Source organism: Protopterus annectens, chromosome 2.part2 (assembly GCF_019279795.1).
Source record: "Protopterus annectens isolate FY-2018-M chromosome 2.part2, PAN1.0, whole genome shotgun sequence".
NCBI classification, from domain to species: domain Eukaryota; kingdom Metazoa; phylum Chordata; order Ceratodontiformes; family Protopteridae; genus Protopterus; species Protopterus annectens.
Window position 1 is genome coordinate 323,057,079 of NC_056730.1, and position 26,223 is coordinate 323,083,301.

Below are 26,223 nucleotides of genomic sequence, written 5' to 3' on the forward strand. Positions count from 1 at the left end.
GTAAATATTTGACTCCCAAAAATACACAAGAATGCCACCCATCCTAGTTTTAGATAGTTAGTGTCAGGTTGGAGATGGCTAACATAGCCTATTTCAGTCTGTCTTGATAAAAAGCTTAGGTCAGTACTTGAAACCTCCCAGACAGTGTTGAGGGACACTGAGCATTTTTTATGTGACTTATGTACTGCTCAAGACTCATTGGGGAATAGGGCCTTGATACTTGTCACGTTAGATGTAGTGTCCCTTTTTACATCTATCCCCAACCAGGAATGCATACCTGTGGTCATATCATCTTTATCTAGCAATAGCCACTACAGTGATAAAGAGATTGATCTGTTATGTTTTCTTTTAGAGCTGGTACTTGAACACAATGGTTTTTTTTTTTTTAATGGATCTTATTATTGGCAAGCAGCTGGAGTGGCAATGGGCACTTGTGCCAACAGCTATGCCAACCTCGTTATGGCTGAGTGGGAGCACTGGAATGTTCTGAGTAGTGGAGTTACAGGCATTGGCCTCTACAGACGGTATGTTGATGACCTTTTCCTGGTATGGACTAAGGATGAGAGTGAGCTAACTGAGTTTGTGGATAGGCTAAATAAGAGTTCTGCTTTTTTGAGGTTTATGTTTCATTATTCATCTACTCAGATTAGTTTTTTGGACGTTGAAGTTGTATGTGACCCTACAGGATGTTTGTCAACTAGACTACATAGGAAAGAATGCTACCATTCAGCTTTTTTGCATAGAAGCAGCATGCACCCACAGCATATATTTTCTAGTATTGTGAAGGGTCAATTTATGCATATTTCCTGTCTTTCATGTAAAAAGAAATACTTTGAGGTTAGTTAAAAAACTTTAAGACTTGATTTTTTAAGGGAGAGGTTATAGTAAATCTGAGGTTGAGTTGGCTTGTATGGGTACAATTAAACAGAGGTTCACTAGGACAACACCTTTCTAGATCTCCTGTTGTGAAGCATGCTAAGAAAAGTCTGAATGATGGACTGACCATAGTTTTGTCCTATAATTAGGATACTGGGAGTATCAGAGAGATTATATGCCATAACTGGCATTTTCTACAGGTGGATGAAAAAGTAGCAGGATTAGTAGGGAGTAGACCCAGGTTTGTCTATAAAAATAAATGAAATCTTAAACAGAGTCTCGGTTATCCTATGACTCAGCACCCTTGGTGAAGAGAGTGTTTGGTACTAAATGCTATAGTTGTTTATCCCTTTAGTGTAGGTACTTCATTTTAACATGATGTATGTCATGACTGTCATTGTTAAATGTATTTAGTCTGTTCAACGGCTGAGTTTATCCTGTCTGTTTTATATTTCTGTCTTTCTAGCTGGATTTTTGCTGTTAGAATGTGTTATTATCAGTTTTTTTACTATTTATTAAATTCTACTATTTCTGTTAATATATGTTGAGCTTTTCTCCCTGGGCCTCCTCTGTAAATGGACATGGTCCAATCAGACTGTCCCAGTTAACAAATGTAAAATAAATAAAACGCTGTGGTAGTTGTAACTTTTGTCAGTATGTTGATGAGGCATCTTTCTTCACACATCCTGATACTGGCTGTACTTGGCATCTTAGACCTTCTTCCAATTGTAACACCAAGAACTTGCGCTATCTTGCACATTGTGTAGTATCTTATAATTTTTATGTGGGGAAAAACTAATAGTCGCTTAAGAGAGTGGATTAGAAACCACATTTATTGCAATCAAAGGGGATTTGAATATTTTGTTTTAGCTAAGCACTCTAAACTTGCAGGAGCAGCACATATATTTGCCTTTCAAGTTCTTTATGTTTTAAAGGAGAACATAAGAATGGGTGATGTTATTAATGAAACTGAAAATATGGAATTGAGATGGATTTTGAGACTGGGTGCGCACACAGGGTCTGGCCTTAATGATTCTGTATCTCTCAACCCTGTTCTCAAGTCTCAAAGTTTTTTCTTTAATCTTCTTTTCCATGCTCTTGTAATTAATATAAATTTTAATGTTAATGTTTTTCTTTTATATTTTTGATGTATGCATCTGTTGTCTTTCTTGATTAGTCAAGGGGAGGTACTTTGTCTTAATTGAATAAATGCATTTTAATTGGATAATTGATTTTAAAGGCTATAAAAGTTGCCTAGTTTGTTTGTAGGTGTGTCTGAAGAAGAAATATTATCATTGTGAAAGCGCTTACATCCTTCATTAAATCTGTTATTGAGAAGCCTTTGAAGAGACTGGTTTTTACTGCTTTGTTTCTACACAAGTTTTTTTGAGTTTTGTGATGATAAGGAAGTTGTTCAGATAAAGCATCCGCTTTTCTTTCCTTTCTGTACAGGCAAACTCGATCTGAGGTAATATAGAGAAGGGCACTTAATTTATAACTTGGCAAAGTTTCAAGCCCCTCCAAACCCACATATTCAAAAAACTTTTGCAAGTCCATTCTGCTGTTCGCTGATACGCTGAAGTTGACTATAAACGGATGTCACCATTGTTTCTACATCACAGTCAGTTTGTCAGATACCATCTTCAACGCATTGTGAGTCACTTGTGCATCTTTTCAGCAACTCTGTGAAAACTGACTTTCTGTGCCCGTAATTGACACTTGTATTATCGGCTGAATGTAGTGTTATGTGCATGATGTCAAGGCCATTGTCAGCCAGGACCTGAAATATCGTAATCGCTATAGAATTAGAATGTTTGTTGTTGAGCTTAACAAAGTCGAGAAGTTTTTTGTAAAAGCCATTTTTTGCAGTAAAATACTGGACACATACGGAAAACATCTTGAGTCTTCAAATATGATATATCTGTCGACACAGAAAATCTCACTGTGTTAAGTAGAGTCCTTAATCACTGACTCAACTTACTTCGGAGTGAGGACACTGGTCACCATATTCTCTGCCTTAGTGCGGCCACAGGTCATCTTTTTCCAAATGGCCAAGTCTGGATACAGCTGGTGATCGAGCTTAGCGCCACAGTGTGCAGCATTGTAAGAAATGTGATGGCACAAGGCATGATAGATACTTGCCAACTCTGCTGCCATTATGTGTTTATCAACTTCAGTTAATGAGGCTGCTCTCTTGAAAAAAACTGTTAGTGACAGCTGATTTCACAGACTTTTATGTAAGTCTGCGAATGGCTGTGAGTTAGCAAGTTGCTTTTTGTACTGTATACCACTGATATGCTCTTTTACAAACAGTACAGTGAGCAACGAACACATCCTGGACTGCTTCACACCATGCAAAATCAGTTTGCCATTCGAGACAAAACCATGGCATCCTCTTTTTAGCTTTCTCTGCCTTTACCTTGTGTTGCGTGGCCACGCAATCCTGATATGAATCACTGTCCATGCTTGCAGTGCCTTCATTCATATCCATTAAGAATACAACATTCAACTAAATATTCTCAGTATCACAAAAATAAACAAATAAGACTAAAACAGTTAACAGCAGAAACGGAATCAGAAGATTTAATAATGTTGTTCAGCAAAAACAGTGTAACTTTTAAGTAAAACCAATCTAAAAATGAATTACCAGTATTAACAGCATGTTTTGAATGTGCAGCATAGGTCTCAGCCTCTTAAGGGGCCAATGTGGTATATAGACCCAAGCAGTGTGTGACAGTCAAAATGTGGAACACCCTATTTTCACACTGCGCGGAAATGTACCATTTCTGTGTGGCATGGCTGAAATGGTCTTTCTGATAGAATTGAACACTTCACAGGTTTTGCATCAATTTACACTCCCTAAATAAGCACAAACCTCTCTACTTGGTCATCATTGAGATTGCAGTACAATTGCTGACTGCATTATAATTCATTGCAAAAGTTAGTAGAACATATTTTTTATCAACCTACATTTGTTACACTAAGCATGACACTCTAGAATGGCAGTGCTGATTATTCATATTAAAGAAACTGCATCTAACTCATAATGTAAGCCACAGTCCAGAACAGTCTTGGATTAATTTAAATTTGCTGAGCAGTAATCAGGGTAAAAAATCACTTCTGTTCTACAGTAAGCAGCCAGTTCACGCACAGTTGGATTATCCAGTCTGTCTGACTTTTTTGTTAATCAAATGTCAGTAAATAAAATAAATTATATCTGCAGAAACAATTCATACATTGCAATCTCTAACACAGAAATACTTCCAGTTAGCAGAAAATGACTAAATTACATTAATCAACTGTTTAAACAAAAAAAGTCATGTACCAGTGTTTCCAACCCCTCCATATCCTCTCCTTTGTCAATTAAACCTGTAAAGTGGGCAGTTACACAAATGACTGGTCTGCAGGCAGCATATCCTGTCAGACTTTCCCAGCAATCAAATGTCAATAAATAAGTAAAATAAACAAATATGTCAATACTAAATTACTTTACTAAGTCAATAACAAATGAGCCCTACTCCTATCTTAGCAGTAGGAGCCATAAAATGTACCTGTACTTAGTTAAGTGAAGAATGCAGCTCTAGCTCTCAACCTTCCATCTCCAAAATGTGGAACACTAACAGCTTACCAACAACTTCAACTAGGAAACTTGTAGGATGGTTAAAATGCATTACATTATAGTTATAAAAAGTAATTTTGATCATACCACTCAGCTGTCACTGATTTTGTCTTAAATCTTAGCTCTCTCACTCTTAATCCCTCCTAAAACAGGTTAACTTTTGGAGAAAAGATGCTGTGCTACACTTGATACTGACAATAATGAGAATTAGACCTCTTTTACTTCAAAAAATGAATAAGAATATATGAATTATTATATAATCAATGAGTCATGTTAATAGTACTAATATTTTGATGTCTCTGATTATTCCTGGCTTTGTCCCTGACTTTGGTGAGATTTAGAAGTGCAGCGGTAGCTTTGTCGCCTCAAAGTAAAGAGGTACTCCGGTTCAATTCTTGGCTGGAGTTCCTTCTATGTGGAGTCTGCATGTCTTCCCTATGTTCATGTGGGTTTCGTCCGGGTGCTCCAGTTTCCTCCCACATTTCAAAGACATGCCTGGAGCATTTCTCCCCAGGCTTCTGCTGAAAATTGGCTTTGTTCCAAGTTCGACTTTCCTGGTAAACAAATGTTAAATAAATTTGTCCCTGATTAGTTGAGAGCTATGATGTTGAAATTATATGATTCAGGATTATTTAGTATGGGTATGTGAAAAAAAAATCTTAACTCTGTAACTTAACACTAACTGTGTGACAGACCCTATCAATGTGGAACAACATCAAAGTGATGCAAACAACATCAGAAAATCAAATATTCAATTATTTCAGGCATTTTCAGTGTTAACATTTAAATAGCTCACCTTTCTTATTCACTAGTTTGTAGTTATCTTGTTATAAAGGTGCCAGTTGTTGTCACTAGTCACTTCAGCTCCACAAGTCCACAACCTCATGTGCTGTAGAGAAGGCAGGCAGGATCATCATCTTCTTTCGGCAGTTCCATTTAGGGGTCGCCACAGCGGATCATCTGTTTCCAATTCTTCCTGTTCTCTGCATCTTGCTCTGTCACACCTACCACCTGCATGTCCTCTCTCACCACATCCATAAACCTTATCATAGGCCTTCCTATTTTCCTGTTACCTGGTAGCTTCATCCTTAGTATCTTTTTCCCAGTATACTCAGCATCCCTCCTCAGCACATGTCCAAACCAACGTAATCTTGCCTCTCTGGCTTTGTCTCCAAACCTTCCAACCTTGGCTGGCCCTCTAATATACTTATTCCTAATCCTGTCCACCCTCGTCACACCCAGTGCAAATCATAACATCTTTAACTCTGCCACATCCAGCTCTAGCTCCTGCCTTTTTGTCAATGCCACTGTCTCCAACCCATATAACATAGCTGGTCTCACTACCCTCTTGTAGATCTTCCCTTTTCCTCTTACTGGTACTTGTCTGTCACAAATCACTCCTGACACACATCTCCACCCACTCCATCCTGCCTGTACTCCCTTCTTCACCTCTCTTCCACACTCACCATTACTCTGAACCATTGATCCCAAGTATTTAAACTCATCCACCTTTGCCACCTCTACTCCTTGCATCTTCACCATTCCTCTATCCTCCCTCTCATTCACACACATATATTCTGTCTTAGTCCTGCTGACCTTCATTCCTGTTCTGCCTAGAGCATCATAGTCCACGGGGACTCCTGTCTTATCTCGTCTGTCAACCTGCCCATCACCATTGCAAATAAGAAAGGGCTCAGAGCTGATCCTTGATGTAATCCCACTTGCACCTTAAACGCATCCATCACTCCCTCCGCAGACCTCACCGCTGTCTCACTACCCTCGTACATATCCTGTACCACTCTTACATATTTTTCTGACACTCCCGACTTCCTCATACAATACCCACAACTCCTCTCTAGGCACCCTGTCATATGCTTTCTCTAAGTCTACAAAAACACAATGCAACTCCTTCTGACCTTCTCTGTACTTCTCCATCAACACTCTCAGAGCAAACATCGCATCTGTAGTGCTCTTTCCTGGCATGAAACCATACTGCTGATCACTAATCTCATCACGTCCCTTCTTAACCTAGCTCCCACTACTCTTTCCTATAACTTCATGCTGTGACTGATCAGTTTAATCCCTCTGTAGTTACTACAGCTCTGCACATCACCCGTATTCTTAAAAATCGGTACCAAAACACCTTTTCTCCATTTCTCAGGCATCCTCTCACTTTCCAAGATTTCATTAAACAATCTGGTTAGAAACGCCACTGCCATTTCACCTAAACACCTCCATGCTTCCACAGGTATGACATCTGGACCACCAGCCTTTCCATTGTTCATCCTCTTCATAGCTATCCTTACTTCCTCCTTGCTAATCCATTGGACTTCATGAGTCGTTATCCCCACATCATCAAACCTTCTCTCCCTCTCATTCTCTTCATTCATCAAAGAAGGGAGGCAGGATCATGAATAAAAAAAAATCCAAATGCAACAGTAAAGCTACCAAGATTATCCAGCAAATGGTTTCCCATAATACCTTTTTCGAAGGTATTGCAGTGGTGCAAAAACTGTAGCAGTATGCCATTGGATGACTTATGTGTGTGTACTCATTGGCTCACTTTGCATTAGAAGTTATCAGATTTGCTCATATACTGGAATATTGATTGGCTGTAATTGCAGTATATGTGCCAATCAAAAAACACAAAATGGAACCACCACTTTTCAGTGCAGAACAGTGGAAAAGTGATTCTCGGCTATATAAATGCAGAGCATTCTGCACAATCCGTAGTGCTTGATTGGTACAATGGGCAATGCAGCAAGTAAACTACGCCCGGTACTGATAATAAAATTTAAAATCCAGTTGATTATCTGCCAGACCTCAAGTCCAGGACTTTTTTGACACAGGACACAAGACTGAAAAATAGGACTGTCATGGAAAATCCAGGACAATTGGGAACCCTAAGGTATACCATTGCAGTATCAGACAGCTTAAGTGACAACAGAACTAATATAATACAGCTGATAACTATTTAAATGGGAAATTTTTCACGACAACAGCTGTAGAGCACTGACCCAATATTCTCATTGCAAGTTGTCATGAATATTTCACAACAAGCTACAACGCAGCACAAAATGCTGTTAAAAAAAAAACAGCTTGGCATTCATTTCAGTACAGCACATATTTGCATTTGACTTTACACCTTGAACATCCACTGCTTGTTACAACCTAAATTAAGCAGATTTTTAAATTGCTTGCAGCATGAGCATAACACCCAAAATAAACAAGTACAGTGCAAAATGCCAGACTTGTGCACTATGTATCCAGAAACTGGAGGTACTTTGACAGGCTGAACTTGTCTTAAATTAGTATACCATTAATCTTTCAGTTAACAACAATGTACTCTGTTTCAAAGCTGGCTGTAATTCTCTCCACAGTTTCCAGTGCAGCATAGTTTTGAGTTTGACTCACCATCTTTAGGAGCTTTCAAGCATGGCAGTACACCCCTTGCATGTTGCAACTTACAAAAAAAAAAAAAGCTGTCAGCAGAAAATGTTAACTCGGTAACAAATTGACCTTGGCCAGCATAGTATACTGAGCAGAAGTTCACCATAGTAACACAATGAAGACTAGCTGTAATGGAAAAAGGCCAGCTGTAGCAGAAAAAGCACATGAACTATGTACACTAGGAGCAGCTGTTAAAAACCTTCCTATTTCATTACAGGATTTGTACACAGTAGCACCAGGTATTTAACTACTAAATACAAAGACTGCAATAAGGTCAGAATTTCCAGTCAGCATGTTTGAATTTGTCCTACACAGACCGCCTCAAGGCTCTATCCCTGTATTTTGTCTCCTACAGGCTTTTGAGGGGAGATCCATGCCTGACATACAGGGCATTGTCAGACCACACTGTGGACCTCCTGCATATCTGCAAAACAAACAACACCAGAATTACCCATTGCCTGTGATATAAATAGGACCTGCTGGAGGGACAGGCATGTATACCAGTGATTACTCCGTCTCTGGAACAGGCTCCCCGTCCATGTGAAGTAGATTTCCTCCTTAACTCCATTCAAATGCAACCTGGACAGCTGGATGGGGAACAGAAAATTCATCCCTGGTTTGGCACCTATGTCTCTAATGGACACAGGCAACTTGTAAATGGTTCAATTCCCAGGCCGTAGCTTATAAATGTTTCATCTCTCAAGTACCTGCTTACACTTACCATGCGCATCAGACCTTGTAAAAGATTTGGGATGCATGGCTTGGTTTAAAAAAACCCTTGTGGGTCCATTAGCCTAGTAAACACCTATCAACTTATGAACATAACTTCAGGAAGTGAAAGAAATTCCAGCTATATTTTTGCTCTGCTGCTCATACAAGTTGTGGTTAACAATGAAGCATTGAGCTTCGGGCTCCATATCCTTTAAGAAAATACATGCCAGCACAAAACCTGTTATTTTTTTCTTTCTAGCAACCAGGTTTATAAGACCAATAAATAAAATCTTCCCCCCAGTTTTGGGCCTTGGCTTTTTCCAGATAGAGAGGTGTAATGCAGGCCCTAGGCACTAGATGCGTCACTTTTCAGAATGAGTACAATGTGCATTTTCTCAATTGCAGGAGGGTTCCCTAATGTAATTATACACACCCAAACACGCACAGTTCTTTTACTTACCTTGCACTTTAGCAGGAAATAAAATACCTTACGCTTTTCGGAAGCTGGAGTAGTCTGCTAACATTCTTGGTAGGACTCTCTCAGTTGAATCTTCTCAGCTTCCTGCATTATTGGATTACAGCTTCCAGATCTGGATAAGATCTCCTTGAGAACTTCCCTTCCTCTTATTTTATTACATACTTTTGATTTCTTTTATTTTATTTAAAACATACTACTGTGTTGTTTATATGCTTAATACTGCTTTTAAGCAGTTATGATTTTTTTGATTGTGTTTTGTGACTTTTATTGGGAAAATGATTCTGTGGTGTCCGTTAAACTTTGCCTGTTTTTACTCTTGTTTATGTGCATCATTTGGATGCTTTGAAAAGAAACTATTGAATTTTTTCACTTTTTTCATTTACATGATGTTTACTACTGATTAACATTGCCATAGTTGTTTTTATCTTTAAATCGCGATTTTACCTCAAATTACTTCGTTTGCATTTTCTGTGGGAATTTTTTTTTTTCATTTCTGACAAGACAGTCTCTAAGTAAAGTATTTAGTGTATGCCTGTGGACGTCCTTGGTAGGACTCGCGCAGTTGAATCTCCTTTGCTTTTTGCATTGGTGGACTACAGCTTCCAGCTCTGATAACATCCCTTTGGGAACTCCCCTTACTCTTTTATTACAGTTTTGATATCTTTCTGTTTTATTTAAAATGCATATGTACTTGTGTGTTATATATATATATATATATATATATATATATATATATATATATATATATGTGTGTGTGTGTGTGTGCCTGTTAACTTTTTATTTTAATATTCTTACTGTTTACTACTGCTGTTAATTCCGCTTGAGAATTCTAACTTATTACTGGGTTGTTTCTTTGCTTAATACTGCTTCTAAGCAGTTATGTTTCTGTTTTCTAAAGTGTTCTATGACTTTTGTTGGGAAACTGAAGACTCTATGGTGTCAACACTAGGCCCCTTTTTACTGTTGTTTATCTGCTTCATTTGGAGGTTCTGACAGGAAAATATTGCATTTTTTCACTTTTTTCTTCATTTACATGACATTTACTACTGATAAAAACCGTGGCAGTGTTTAATCATTAAATCGCAATTTTACCTTAAATGACTTATTGACATTTCCTGTAGGGATTTTTTTTTTCTATTTCTGAGAAGGCAGTCTCTAAGTAAATGCTTATTTATGCTGCTTAAAAGATTTCTTTCTGTTTGATTTAAGGGTACATATTTGATTTTTTTCTCACTGTTTGGACAAGTGAATTTTACTTGGTATTGTAACTCTGCTGCTGTTTTCTACACTGTGCAGATTGCAAAACAAAGCTTAACACAAACTGAACAATTTATGCTGTATTGTATGTAGTCTAACCCCATTTACTGTGTGGGGACATAGTTTATATTTGCCGATATGATGTTTCCCTTCTCATTCTTCCTCACTGATGGGGTATCCGATCTTTGGATCCAAGTCGGCTGGATTTTCTAGACTTCAGATCCTAATGTCGAGCTCCTCCTTCTTCCCACAATGCAATACACTACCCCCAACTTCTCAGATCTCGTTTGAAGCCAGTGTGCTAAGACGGGAGATTTCTAGGGCTCGAGCTGTAAGGAGTTTATTTATTCTTTACGTATGCTTTCTCCTTTTGTCTAGTTTTATTTGTTGATGGTTCCTCCTCCCTCGTTAACCTGTGGCTTATTCCCTTGGCTCTTTCTCATGTTATCACCAAGGTATTTGTTGGTATTTCTCCAGATCGTTAACTGATTTTTTTTTTTTGACTGTCTGCAGTCCCAGGTCTAGTATTTCTTAGCTACAAACCCTTTTTGCATCTATGCTGATGCTTCTTCTGTTTGCCTTTTTCATTCCCACTGTCCGTCTCTCACTAAATTGTCATTTTCTGGCAATCTCTGAAATTGCAAAATTACGGCAGATATTGCTAGTGCAGAGCCTGTTATTCTATCCACTTTCTAAGTGGTAAGAGCAATATTTAAAAAAATTCAAAGTATGGATTTGTGTTTCCTTCTTGGGCATCATGATGGTTCAGCCATAACCTTGGTGCTGCCCACCATAAGTTCTTCCTTCCCGCTTTGTCTTAGAGTATGGCTTGTCTTGTCTCTCCTACTACTTTGCAGTTTGGATATTGCTATTAGTTGCAGCTTTGCTTCCTTCAGCTCTGGAATGACACCTGCTGGGGACTAGTGGTAGAATCGTTGTTATTCTTCCTGTCTGAGAAATAATGGGCGAAGTACAAGCAATAGAGTTCTAGGCCCCCTTTTTTTCTGTGAATGACCTTCCTTATAGGCACATATGTCTGGCGGGGCAGCCACTGATCTCCAGTCTCTCTTGAATGGTTGCCTATGTTTCTCTCAGATTTTCAGACCAATATAATCTACGGATTATAGTCACTAAATACTGTCACTCCGTTTGAGTTTCAGACTTCAAGTCCTTCATTTGAAGCATGCTAGCATGAATCCTGTTAATTTAACAATGTGCCCCCCCCCCCTTTGTGTTGGGCTTGTCAGGATTTCTTGCACATTTGAGACACATGGCACCAAGCCTTTTGTTCTGACAACTTTCTAAGGCTGTAAAGTGTTATTGAAATTTGTCTGTCGCCTATTGGCTTGATTAGTTTTTTTTTTTTTCTTGTGCTGAGAGGACATCAGTTGTGATTAGGCTTGTCTTGGGTTTGTGAATTTGAGCACGCCTTTTCTGGAGCGAGGGACAGGGATACCATTGGTCTGGGTGCGAATCTCCTCTCCGTCACAGTTATTCCTTCTTCCCCTGCCTATATTTTTTGGACTGTATCTTCTTTGATGTGTGCTTTGACAAGTAACTGTGATGATCGGAGGATTGATTTGCCTGCGTGGTGTCTTAGTCTGACTTCTGTGACTTGAGTGCTGTTCTTTTTGAGGTGGCTCCCTTGTATTTTTACACACCTAACTTTGGTTCCTTTAGGGGCTCACACCTCCTTTAAAAAAAAAAAAAAAAAAATCCGATGTCGTTAATCTTCTTTTCATTCATTACTGATGGGTTTGGTTGCGAGCCCTAAGAACTGAATCTAATACCAAGCTCACGCCAGCCAAAAACTCTAGAGCTAAGCTTCTACTCCCAATGCCCTTCTCCCTGTTACCTCAGATCTCGTTTGCCATGTTGCCATAAAGCCGTGTTTCAGCCGCAGGTGTCTGATGAGGTAAGGGACAAAGTTGCCTCGCAGCTCGCAGCCCTGGAATCAATCTGCAATTTGTCCATGAGGTTGCTTTCACACGCAACCAAAGAGGCGGCTAGAGCTGCGGGGTTCAGGCATAGTTATGAGACGTCATGCTTGGATGCACATTTGTGACCTCGCGGATTCCTTCAAGTCTTCCTTTCTGAATGCTCCCATCGAAGCATCTTCCCTGTTTGGCTCCAAGGTAAAGGACACTCTGGCCAAGTGTGAGCAGGATGGTAAGACCCTGTTTGCTGTAAGTCTACGTTTTTCCAACATTCAACATTCATTCTCCAGGAACCAGAGGAGTGGGAAGATGTGGCACAAAAAAATCTCTGGGCCCTTTCCGTGTCACACGTGGTGACGATACCCCCAGGGGCAGAGGGGGTAACAATTCTGGAAGATTCCCCTATCGAGGCAGAGGGGGTCCACATAACCAAGGTCCCAGAGACTCCTCTAGGCAGCCTTACCAGCACTTCTGAAGAGCGGCCCGATTGCTTTCCTCTGGAAGCAGTTGGGGGTCGTTTCTCTCTGCACCAAGCTGCCTGGCACTCTATTACCACCGATCGTTGGCTGCAGAATATCATTTCCAGAGCTTACACCATTCCCTTCAGTACTTATCCAGATCTTCCGACAAAACTTCCCATTACACCTAGTGAGAGGGAAGAAGCAGCTTCAGAAATAAAAAAGCTGTATCAAAAAAGAGTCATCCAACTAGTCCACCAGACCAATGCGGATCCAGATTTTCCTCAAGATTCTTTTTGGTCCCAAAAAAGACAGGGGACTGGAGACCCATTCTGTATCTGAGCAATTTGAACAAGTCTGTTGCCCAAACCAAATTCCGGATGGTCAAGGTTCAGTCCATTCTCCCTTCTGTAAGGGAGGGCAATTGGATGTGCTCAATAGATCTCCGGGATGCGTATTATCACATCAGAATGGACAAACGCTCCAGGAGTCTACTTCGCTTCAGCTAGGAGCCAATCATTACCAGTTTAGTGCCCTGCCGTTCGGTCTCTCTACAGCCCCCAGAGTGTTCACAAAGTGCACGGCAGCGGTTACAACTCGGGACTGCAAGGATTCCAGGTGTTTCCATACTTGGATGATTGGCTCCTTACTGCCCCCACCAAGCATCTTTTGGTAACAGCCCTGCAATACACCCTTTCTCTGGCAGAAATTTTGGGGATTACTGTGCACTGGGAGAAATCCAACCTTACTCTGAACCAGCAGATAGAATTCCTCAGAGCAGTCTTCGACACTCGATCCTGTCTGGTGTCACTCCCAGCTCACAGACTCCAAAGATTGAGGCTTCATCTCCGGGTGATACTCTGTCAAAACAAAGTCTCAGCGAGAGAGGTTCTTCAGGTCCTAGGATCCATGACCGCTTCCATACCAATAGTGCCTCTTGCGAAACTGCACATGCGAATTCTCCAGTGGCTTCTTCTCTCTCAGTGGTTCCTGAACCATCACCATCTATGTTTTTAGATTCAGATAACCAATTCTTGCAAGCAAGTCCTTCTTTGGTGGTTGAGGCCAGACACAGAATTTTGGAGCCACCCATTCCAGTCCCCCTCAGCCCAAGGCCATTGTGACCACGGATGCTTTCCTGATAGGGTGGGGGGCCATTTCCAGGGAAAGACAGTCCAAGGCGTATGGTCCACTTTGGAGGCCAACCTGCATATCAACATTCTAGAACTGGGAACGGTGCTGTTAGTGTTGCAAGCATTCCAAACGATTCTTCCTTTTGGAACGATTGCAAATCAGTCAGACAATATGTCAGTAGTCTGGTATATCAACAAGAAAGGAGGAACCAAGTCGATAGCCCCTGTGTTGAGAAGCCATGAGAATTTGGGTGTGGGCAATAGCTTCCATCCGCTTTCTAATAGCAATGCATATCCTGGGGAACTCCAACGTGATTGCAGACAAGTTAAGCAGATGCATTCTCGTACCCCCCCCCCCCCCCGAGTGGGCTCTAAATCACAAAGTAGCAGCAAAGGTTTTCAGTCGTCGGGGTCAGCCTTGCCACTTTTTCGCCTCCCCATCCAACAGCAAATGCAGCAGCAATTTTTCCCTGTTTCCCCCAAAGGGGGAGTCCCCGAGGAACGCTCTGATTCATGATTGGCCCACGAGACTTCTTTATGCTTTTTCCCCCCATTCCTCTCATTCCTCAATTCATAAAGAAAGCTATTCAGTTGAAATGCAAAGTGATCCTCATAGCCCCCTTTTGGCCTCAACAAGTTTGGTTCCCCTTCCTTCGGCCTCATTTGCTATATCCACTGTGGATTCTGGACCCTCTTCCAGACCTGATTTCTTACCGCCAAGGGTTGAGTCACCCAATACTGTCCAGTCTCAAGCTGACAGCTTGGTTTCTCCACTTCCGTTAGTTGCCAGGCGGGATGATCTCACCTCACCTGTTCATGACATTATTCTGGCCTCTCATAATCCATCCACCAGAAGACTATATCAGGACAAATGGAAAAGGTTTACTATTTGGTCAAAGGAAAAGATGCTAGATTTGTATTTGGCTCCAGTCACAGTGGTCTTGCAATATCTAAGTTTTTTGAAGATGGAGTCGCAGCTTCTACCATATGAATACATCTGGTAGCAGTTTCTGATTACCTTAATGGGCTGGATGATACTCCTCTCATATCACTACATTTATGTAAAACTTTTCTCAAAGGAGTTTCTCACATTAGACCTCCAATCAGACAGCCTATAGAGCCATGGAATCTCGCTTTAGTTCTCCAGCCTTTGACTCAACCCTCCTTTGAACCTGCAGGGAAATGTGACCTCAAATTCTTGTCATGGAAATCTCTCTTCTTCGTAGCCATCACTTCAGCCAGACAAATTTCGGAGTTGGAGGCATTGGGCACCAAAAGACCCTACCTAATCTTCCACAAGGACAGAGTATCACTCTGGACGAACCCATATTTTCTCCCCGAAGCTGTTTCTGACTTTTCCATCAATCAGTCTATTGACCTACCAGTATTTTTCCCAAACTTTTCTAATAAAGGAGAATACTGCCTGTATTCCTTGTATGTGCACAGGCAATTGAGATTTTATTTAGACAGGACCAAAACAATATGTAAGACTGACCAACTTTTCATTTCCTTTTCTGGGCATAGAATGGGGAAATTCTGTCTCCAAGGTCACTTTATCAAAATGGCTAAGGTACTGCATACGTTTCACGTATTCATTTGCAAAAGAACGTATGCCACAGAGTATTAAAGCCTGTTACACTAGATCGATGGCAACTTCTGTAGCCTTCCGTTCTAGGGCTTCTATGGATGACATTTGCGCAGCAGCCACTTGGGCTAAACCCCACACTTTTATCAATCATTGCAAATTGGATGTGATCTCCAGAGGGAGAGCTGCCTTCGGCTCAGTGGTTCTCAGGAACATTCTTCCATAAGGCCCACCCAAGGATCTCAAGGTAGCTGGGGATTCTGTCCCATCAGTGATGAATGGAAAGAAGATTAACAACATCAGATAAGTTATGTCTTACCATAACGTTCAATCAGTGTTGTTGATCTTCTTTCATTCATCACCTCCCACTCTCCTTCCCCTGCTAAAGACTCCTGGGGGATGCTTTGGGTCCAAGTGGTGTCTTAGGGCATTTGCGCAGAAATGGCCTCTGCTTTACTTGTATAACATGGGCAAACTCGATCTGAGGTAACAGGGAGAAGGGCATTGTGGGTAGAAGCTTAGCTCGAGAGTTTTTGGGTGGCGCGAGCTTGGTATTAAGCCGACTTGGTACCAAGGGCTCAGAACCAAACCCATCAGTGATGAATGAAAGATCATCAACAAAACAGATGGAACGTTATGGTAAGAAATAACTTCTTTTTTCAAAACAAAATGAAAATAAGTTAAATCAAAACCACCTTTCAGGAATTCGGATCCTAGCTCCTTGATCTGAAGTTACCAGAACTGCCTCCATATTCAAAGTCATTCCCAGATCTGACAAGCCTGGTCTTTCTCAGCTGATACCTGTTTTCATCAGATCCTAGGTGCTCGGAGGATCTGATCTACGTGAAGCTGAACTTTTAAGCTGAGACCAAATCCTTCAGCACACACCTGGGTCCCTATGTACTTGGACCCAATCTTTGTCATCAATATCTATGAACTCCATTCGGATCCGAGCTATTAAGACAGTCATCTCTAACAAACTCTTCAGATCCTGACTTCCCCTCAGATCCAATCTGCTTAACTAATCCTGTCTTCCTCGGATCCTAAGCCTATGACCCAATAGACAAGTGTTGGACACTCATCGGATCTGAATCCCCCTATTTGGATCCAAGCTACTGAGCCCAAGGGAGCTCTAACAGCAGTCCCTTTGGATCCCGATTTCTCCTCGAATCTGATCTGCTTAACTAATCATTTCTTCCATGGATCATAAACCTAGGACCTGACAGACAAGTGTCAGGCACTTCGCGGATTCGAACCCCCATCAAATCTAAACTGTTATTCCAGTGCAGTTTTTAATAAAACATCTTCAGATCATCAGTCTTGGATCTGACAGACAAGTGTCAGGCACTTCTCGAATCCAAACCTCCATTGGACTTGAGCTGTTGGGCCAGTGCAACTTCTTTGGTTCCAAAGCTCCCTGTCGATCTGGTAGCCTGGCTGTATGTTGTTGTTCTTCCGTCATGGAGGTCTGGATAGTTCCTCCCTGTCATGGCTTGCACAGGAGCTCAATCAATATGGCCCCCTGGCCCAGTATACCTTTTTTTCTACTCACCCTGTACATGTTTTCCCCTTTCTTTTCCCCTTTAACTAGAATTCCGGAACTAACCCTGCCCTCATTCCTTGTAGATGTTGGTTATTCACTCCATTATGGGCCCATTCCATTAGACCAACACTGTAGACCAAATACAGTACTGGGCTACAATATATCGTTTGGGCTCATCTGTACTTCATTTTCTATTTGACAAGCAAGGTATTTTGGAAAGTGTGGTGGTGCATTGTTTCTCAGAGTCTGCCCGCTTGGGCTTCTTGCCTTTTTCTGCACTCTGGTGACTCTCGGGTAGTGTCCACCTAATCTGCTTGTCCGTGTCATTGAGGGCATTACTAAGAGACTAGGTGTCGGAGCTTGGGCCTCCTAAAACAGAGGTGCCACACACAACTAGGACATCAGAGAACCTTTTGTAGCAGACCCTGTTAGCATTCCTGAAGCGCCGCTTGGCTGCCTACCCATGGAGGCAGTTGGGGGATATTTTATTTTTCCCCCCTATAACACAACAAGCTCACGGGGAATTTTCAGTAGCATGTCTCACAAGAAGAGAGATGTGATTAAGCCCCTCTTCCTCATTCCCCATACATAACCTCGCCCCGAGTTCTTTACTGCCTGCACACTTCTCTAGGCATGCCACAGTCCATCCTGCCTTTCTGGGCAAGGATGATTGGATGTGTGCTGTACATTTATGGGGACACATACTATTACAGCAATTTAAACAGTCACTGTAGAATACTTCAGCTCTTTCAACTGGGAGCCAGTCTTTTCCAGTTCAGAGCTCTGCCCTTCAGACTTACCCACAGCTCCCACAATGTTTTTCCTTATACATGGCAGTTGTGGCTGCTTACCTGTGGTTCAGAGAATTTCAGGTGTCTTTGGTATCTGAACGTCTGCTGTCTTACTGCTCCAGCCAGGTATCAGCTGTTAAAAACTGGGGATTGCCTGTCTTAAGGCTCCAGATCCCTGGGCATTTCTAGAAGTTGGACAAAATCAAATCCATTGCCGATACAAAATTGAAATTCAGAAGTTCTTACTTGAGTGCTACAAACCAGGTAACATCTTTGATTTGTCACTGCATCACTTCACTTAGAACTCAAAGGTGGAACTCTCTGTCAGTTCCTTTTCCCGCCAGCAAGATTAATTCTACAAGCTGGTGTGCTATCTTTTTTTAGCCTCCATCTGCTCCTATGAAACCAATTTCCTAACGTCTTTTTGGCTGGTGGATCCAGTCAAACAACCCGTTGCTAGGCAGGCTGTTCTCCCCCTCTCCCCCCAAGCCACAAAGACCACATACGCTTCCCATCTGGACTAGTGGGAACAGTTCAAGTGACACTCTTTCCAAACAGGTAGTCTTCCCTGGAGACTAGGTTGGAAGGCAGCGTCCTACAGATGGCAGCTGTCCTCTTTTGCCTTGCAAACTTTTTTGAGGATGTCCTCCCTCTGATGTCTATTATAATGCACACCGATGACATGTCAGTTTCTTCGTATGTCAACAACAGGGAGGAACACTATCCTACGGGTTCAGGCACCTAGGCAGTAAGACATTTCCCTGTGATACATTTGACTGGAGACACATGACCGAAGTGACATTTAGCTGCAGAGAAAAATGGCTGTTTGCACATTCTCTGTGGGCAAAGAGGAGAATGTGTTGCCATGCCTACAACGTCAATAACCAAATGCAGAGGGGAAAAACAATGTCCATGGTCCCCAAGAGAACATGAGACAGTAGGCAATATGGCAGGTATCAGCAGCAGGCTGGCCAGAGGGCATGCCAGTGGCAGTAAAAATGCAGTCCCCAATGGGCAGTCCCTTTATAATTGGAGTGTGTGGACCACTAACCCCTTCACATTGTCTAGGGAACATTACCTAAAACTGATACGGGAGCATAAATGTGACTACAGTAGTCTGCAGGATTTCCTGCATGCTGTAGAACACTTCTACATGTTGTAGTAACATAAGCATGTACTGTACACTGAGCACAATGCTCATTACTTCTGCCACCATGCATTTGGTTATTAAAGCTAGCGAGCATGGCAGTGTGTGCATCTCTTTGCCCACAGGGAATTTGCAAACAGCTATATTTATCTGCAGCTGAATGTCACTTCATCCATGTGTCCCCAGTCAAATGTACCACAGGGAAATGTCTCGCTGCCTAACCTGAACCCCTATCCTACCCCTTGTACAGAAAGGCCATAAAGGTGTGACAATGGGCGCGCTTTGTAAACCGCTTTCTAACTACAACACACATACCGTGGAAATTGAATGCTCTGGCAGACAGCATCAGTAGGTCTAATCCGATTCCTCATTAATGGTTCCTCAATCAGTCGTTAGCCTGATTATTTAGTCAGTGGGGCCAACCTTATCACTACCTTCTTGCTTTCCACCATAACTACAAATACAGCAGATACCCTTTTCTAATTCTCTCCTTCAGAGTAATCCCAAGGGATGATTGGTTTTGCTCTTGGACCCCAGGTCCCTTTATGCTTCTACCAGTCTACCATTGTTCTCGGAGTGACTGCAAAGCCAGCAACTTGTAGAGCTCTGTCATCCTCATCCGTACTTTTTGGTCTTTTCTGGTGTGGTCTCTCTCTCTCTCTCTGTCTTGGATATCATCTGGGATATCCCCAATGGATTCTGGGGCCCAGTTGGGATCTCTTGTATCACCCTTAGGAGTTTTAGCATCCTGATCTCCATGCCCTAAATCTCTGTTTCCAGTGATTGTAAGACAGTGCAGGCTCTCATCCCTCATTCATGACATTAGCCAGCAGATTCAGAACCTCTACCTTTCATTGCTTGCATTGCTTTACCAGAAAGGCTCATCCAGACTCTGCTACACTTTGCTGTGAAGGAAAGGTTAGTTTGCTGTTATATTTTGTATTTCTGTATTGCCTTTCTATATTTTGAATACTGTAGTTTGTTTTCTTTACCTTGTGTTTTGCTTGCATTCTGTTTAACAGCATATTAAAACTTCAAAAGAGACCACAGCTCTCTCTGTTCTGAGTCAGGCAGAAATACCACTGTCTTTCTAGTTGCCCGCCTCTTATGTTAATCTGACCATATATCTCATTTCTCTCTACTTTCACTGGCTTATGTGAGTAATCACAAAACCATCACTTTTGAAATCCCACCCTTCAATTATTTAAATTTATTGGCCATCCTACAGTATTTCATAGTACCAAAATACAAAAGTAACCACCCCTTTCAGTCCATCTTGCTGTTTTAAAAATAGTAACTCTCCACTAAACCTTAACTTTTTAAACAGGTAAAACTCAAGTTACCTACTTTCATATCTAACTTCTCTAGTGCACACTGCAGAGTGCATTCTTCTCAATCTTACCTTTAAGCATCCCTGTTACTAGCACTTTCTCTAATACCTAAAAGATCATCTCTACTTGACTCCAAGTAGACTTTTCTCTATCTGTTAAACCTAGCACTTGCTCCTACAGTACTTATTACCTTGATACGGCACTCTTATAGATAGCACCCCAAAAGGCAAACCCCCATTTCTCGGTCACCACGCCCCGGAATCTCTTTTAAAGTTTTTGTCTAGTCCTTCTAGCATGTCGAGGGATCAGTTGCTAGTGTCCTCTCCTGCTCAGCTGGTGAACCTGGGAATATTGAGGCAATGTTACAATTGCCTCATGTACACAGACAACCCTCTCCTCCTCCCACAAAACACAAATACATGCGAGAGATGCAACTATACGGCCAAACTGGAGGCTGAGCTCTCTCAACATAGGACTGGCAAGACCAGTCAGGAGGAGAAGGTTACCACACACACTATAGACCCAGTCTCACATAGTACCATCACAACCTCAAATCATACACATAAACACACAAAGACATACTCATGGCTCTGATCAAAAATCTACCAAAACAGCAGAGGCCACCAAAGCAGACACCCAAACAACCACCACCTCAGAACACAACACCTGCAACACATAGACCTCACAGTCAGAGTGTCAAACAGTCACAGCCCTTAAGGCCAAACACAATGCCAGACACACTAGTCATTGGTGACTCCATAGTCAGACACACTGACGCCCCGCCACCAGACTGAGTAAGGAGAAGGTCACAGTAAGCTGCCTGTCGGGCGCTAGAATCCGCCACATAACGCAAGCACTCAGGTCTCTCAACAGCAGGTACAAATATGACTCAGTCATTGTTCACGCTGGTGTAAACGACCTGAGACGCACCTCCTTGGACTACATGAAAAGAGACATTGAGGAGCTCTCTGATTATGTAGCCCAGGCAGGTATGACCCTGACCTTGAGCAGTATCCTACCTTCACCAAGAATGATGCCACAATACAGAGATAAGATGATCAGCTTTAACAATTGGCTTAAACTCTGGTGTCATTCAAAGGGGATCCAATGTCTGTCTGCCTGGGATGACATGCTGGACAAGCCACGCTGCTTCGCAAGGGACGGCTTGCACCTGTCACCCCTGGGATTCCGGATATTGGCAAAGGCTCTTGCCACCCCATAGTGCCTTTTTAGGCAAGGCTCAAATTCTAAACCTACCACCCTAGAACACAAAAAGGAAAAAACTAAGGGTAATGCTGCTCAATGCCAGAAGTCTAAATCTCAAAATGCACGCACTCGAGGCCCTTCTCAGTATGGAGAACATCGATGTCTGTGCAGTGACAGAAACCTGGTTCAAGGCTCCTGAGAGCACCCCAGCACTATCAGGTTTTACCTCTTATCATGCTCCGCCCCAAAATCCGGACAATACCAAGAAAGGAGGGGTATCCATATTCATCAAAGACACCCACACCTCAAGACTGGTGGCAACGCACGATGCATCGGAGACCATCCAGGTGCAATTAACCATAGGCAAGACTGCTCTGCAAATTGTAGCATGTTACAGGCCACCCTCACAAACTCAGGAACCTCACATGGCCTTCCTGAAAACACTAGAGGGGATAAATGTATCACCAAACACCATCATACTAGGTGACTTCAATTACCCTAATATAGACTGGGAACACTACTCAAGCCCAAACACCCTAGCCCAAAAGTTCCTGGAATTTATAAACTCAAATGCCATGGAACAAATAGTCACCATCCCCACAAGAGGAGAAAACATACTTGATCTCATCATCACGAACATGGGAGCACAATGTTCAACACCGGAAGTATACCCCTCACTGGTGAGATCAGATCACAAACTAATCTCGCTGGAGGTCCTCATCCCACCCCCACCTGAAATAAAAAAGACCACAGTAAAGAACTTCTGGAAAGCCGACTTCACACTTCTAAAGACTAGTGTGGTCTCCTTTAAGGCCCCCGAGCCGACGGAAAACAGTACTCAAGCCGCTGAATCACTTACAAATGCCTTCTACCAGCACCTGCAGGACTGCATGGATAAGGCAATCCCAAGCAAAACAAAGACTCTTTGTACCAAAGGCAAGCGTCCACTCTGGTGGACCCCAGCCATAAACAAACTCTACAACAAAAGGAGGAAGCTACTACAAGATAGAGCAAAATCCTTAAAAGGTAAGACACCCTTGATCACTATAAGTAAAAAACTAAGAGCTCTCATAAAATCATCCAAAGCAAATTTTGAGAGAAAAATAGCTAAAGACTCAAAAGACAATCATAAGGCCTTCTTTAGCTATGTTAGAAACCTGGGAGGAAACTCCCAGATATGCTCAGAACTAGTTCAAAATGATGTGAAGATTACTGATCCTACAGACATTGCCAACATACTGGCGGACAGGTTCAGTGCAAACTTCTCCCCCCCCAAAAGGAGAGATATCTATACCAAACGATTGCAGCCCCCAAACATCTCCAACGCCCAAGTGAGAACTGCTCTCTCCAAAGCAAAAAACACAGCATCCATGGGACCTGATGGTGTCCCTGGCTGTGTGCTCCACGAACTCAACGAGGAATTAAACCCACAGCTAGGACAGCTGTTTAATCATAGTCTTACCTCTGGATACATACCCAGGAGTGGCGCACTGCAACTGTGGTCCCACTTCACAAAGGCGGTGCCTCCACCGACCCTGGAAATTACCGCCCATTAGCTTGACAAGCCTTATCTGCAAAGCCATGGAGAGGATCATAATGGACCTCATAAATAAAGACATAGGGAATTTGCAGACTTTGGATCCATCCCAGTTTGGCTTTGTCAAAGGCAGATCATGCCTTCTAAACTTGGTTGACTTTTTCAAACAGTCACCAAAGCCATTGATGAGGGAAAGGCAGTCCATACAGCCTACCTCGATCTGGCGAAGGCCTTTGATACAATACCCCACTCAGGTATCATTGAAAACTCATCAGCTTAAATGTTAACCCATACATCACAAGATGGGTTGCAAACTGGCTGAGTGACAGAACCCACAGGGTCAGAGTTGCTGGCGCCATGTCAGACTCAAAGCCTGTCACGAGTGGTGTACCACAGGGCTCAGTCCTGGGCCCACTCTTGTTTGGCATCTACTTTTCCAAGTACAAGCAAACACAGGAGGGTTATGGCTGACAAAGTTTGCAGATGACTGCAAACTGGGCCATAGTAGAAAACACATCTGACACAGATATCCTTCAGAAGGGTCTCACAGAAACGGATAACTGGTGCCAGAGCCATGGCCTAAAGTTAAATGCCAAAAATGCATAGTCATACCCTTCGGGAAAAACAAGGTTACCCCTAGCTACCAAATAGGTGGCAATCCACTGAGTACAGAAGAAGTTATCAGGGACCTGGGGACCCAGGTTGATAGTAGTCTGTCATTCGACACCCATGTAGCTAAAGTAGTTAGGAAGACCTTCTACATTGCCCACCTTATCATGAAGGGATTCTCATCTAGATCAAGGGAGGTCATAGTCTCCCTATACTCATCACTCATCAGACCAATGATTGAGTACAATGCCCCATTCTGAATGTATCTGACCCGACACTTGCAACAGCTGGAGAGGCCACAAAAGTTCCTCACCAAAAGGATAAAGGGTCTCAAACATCTGTCCTATGCTGCCCGACTGAAAGAACTCCAGCTCTATTCAGTCGCCACCGCTGCTCAGAGGTGACCTTTGCCTAACATACAAGGCCATGTCAAACCCAGATTTGATGAATATGCTTCACCTCAAAAATCTAGATCCGTCAGAGCCACAAGGGCGGAGACTTAAACCTCGACACGGCTATTAATAGGACGTGCTGGAGGGATAGATTCATCACCCAAAGACTCCCTATGCTGTGGAATAAAATCCCGGTATATGTGAGGCAGAGCACCTCGCTGGCCTTGTTCAAGAGAAATCTTGACCAATGGATGGGAGATCGCAGATATACCCCAGGGATTACCTCAGTGTCACTGCTCAACAGAGGCACAGCAAAATAATGGGTATAGTTCCCCATACTAAAGGGGTGGCGTAAGCCACAAAACTATGGGCTAGGCTTGTAAATGCCCTCGGGCAGATAGCCTAGTATGAACCTATGAACCTATGAACCTATGAATGTTACATTTCATACTTCTGGAATTTTCTCCCCAGGCCTCCAATGAATACTGGTTCTGTTCACCAAGTTGGCCTATCTGGGCAGACAAATGTCTAATAATAAATTAATTACCTATTTGGGTTTCCTTCTTGAACTTTGTTTCTCTCTCAGCTACTATTCCCCCCACCTTTTTCTGGCTAGTCCTCTTAAGGAGAAGGTGATTTTTTTCTCTACTATTAATAGACTGAACTAATTTTACCTTATGCCTAAAGGAGCCACAAAATCAATGGAACTATCAGTCTGCTTTCCAAAAAAAAAAAAGTTCAGTGTATCAGATCAACTGTTTATCTCCCTTCTCCCATTCGCTTAGGTCAAGCAGGGTCCAGTCACACTACCTATATGGATTATAGATGGTATTTCTATTATTCATTAAAAGGTTTGCAATTGCCTCATTCTTCCAAAGCCCACTCTACCAGATCAGTGGCCATTTCATCTGCCTTCTCCATGACAACTTCCTTTCATAGTCCTTAGTCAGTATTTATCACCTTTTCCGAATTAACATTTGTTTGTTTTTTGTATGGTCCAACAGTACAGAACATCTGACCAGCTGTTTATTTCCCCTTCCTTCTAACCGATTGGGTTAAGCAGTCCCATATATAATCCTGGTGAATTAGCCTACTGACTGTATTTCACTGATTCGTTTACAAAGTGTTCTAGAATTGCTTTATCATCCTAGAGCCTTTCTATCAATTCTATGTCTACCTTATCAACCCTCTTACCATGGTTTTTCGTTGGATGTCTGTCATACAGTAATTTGTTTGTATGCTCATGCTCTTGTGACGCCTTACAAACTGGACATTGTTCCCAGAAATGGACCTTCCTTTGGGTTGACTGTGGTCTAGCATATCCTTCCTTGAGGGTCTCCAGAATTATGTAACTGGGGACTCTATCAATCCATGAGGAAGAATGAGAAGGACATCCTATTAGGAGTTCTGTACTTACCATAACTTGGTATATGTGTTGTCCATTCTCATTCTTCCTCACCTTCCCTCAAGTCTTCCCTAGCCTTATTTTTTTCTAGAATGATATTGGACATTTCTGGAACTTTGAGTTTCAAGGTTTCAGCATAATTCTTTATCTGTCCTGTCTCTTTAAATCAGTAGATAGGAAGCAAACTCGATCTGAGGAGTTGGAGGTAGTGTGTTGCATTGTGGGAAAAGGAAGGAGCTCAAGATTAGGATCTGAATTCTGAAAAATGTGGCCGATTTGGATCCGAGGATTGGATCCATAACCCATCAGTGAGGAAGAATGAGAATGGACAACACATACACCAACTTATGGTAAGTACATAACTCCTATTATTGCTGCCCTCAATAATGTCATTGTGTTATTCTGGCTGGTGCTTTTTCCCATTGACTTGATGCATCCTGATAAAGCTGCTCCTCCAGCAATCCAGTTGCACATAAGAAAAAACTTGTGAATCTGTTGTTGCCTTAAGCTAGCCTGCAGACCACTTAACTCCCCCCCCCCCCATCACCCTCTGGTGTGTGGTCACAGCCCTCTATGTTGCAGGGTTCCGACATTTCCTGTGGGGCTGTTCCAGTGCTCTTTTCAGGTACAGGAGAACCAAACCCTTTAGATGCAGGAGAGGTCCTGGTTAGGAGCCCCCTTGCCAGACATAATTCTGTCCCCACATATTTTGTCCTCTGGTGTAGTTCATATTAAGAAGAAAGAGTTATCACATGACA

The 26,223-nt window shown here is 42.3% G+C and overlaps 1 protein-coding gene across 1 annotated transcript in view; it reads left to right on the plus strand.

Annotated features, from left to right (window-relative positions):
* PPIP5K2 (diphosphoinositol pentakisphosphate kinase 2) overlaps positions 1–26,223 on the plus strand; it is a 3,486,936-nt gene that overhangs the window by 452,565 nt on the left and 3,008,148 nt on the right. Inside the window, 1 exon segment of the mRNA XM_044063880.1 lies at positions 23,389–23,398. Coding sequence (XP_043919815.1) covers positions 23,389–23,398 — 10 coding nt within the window.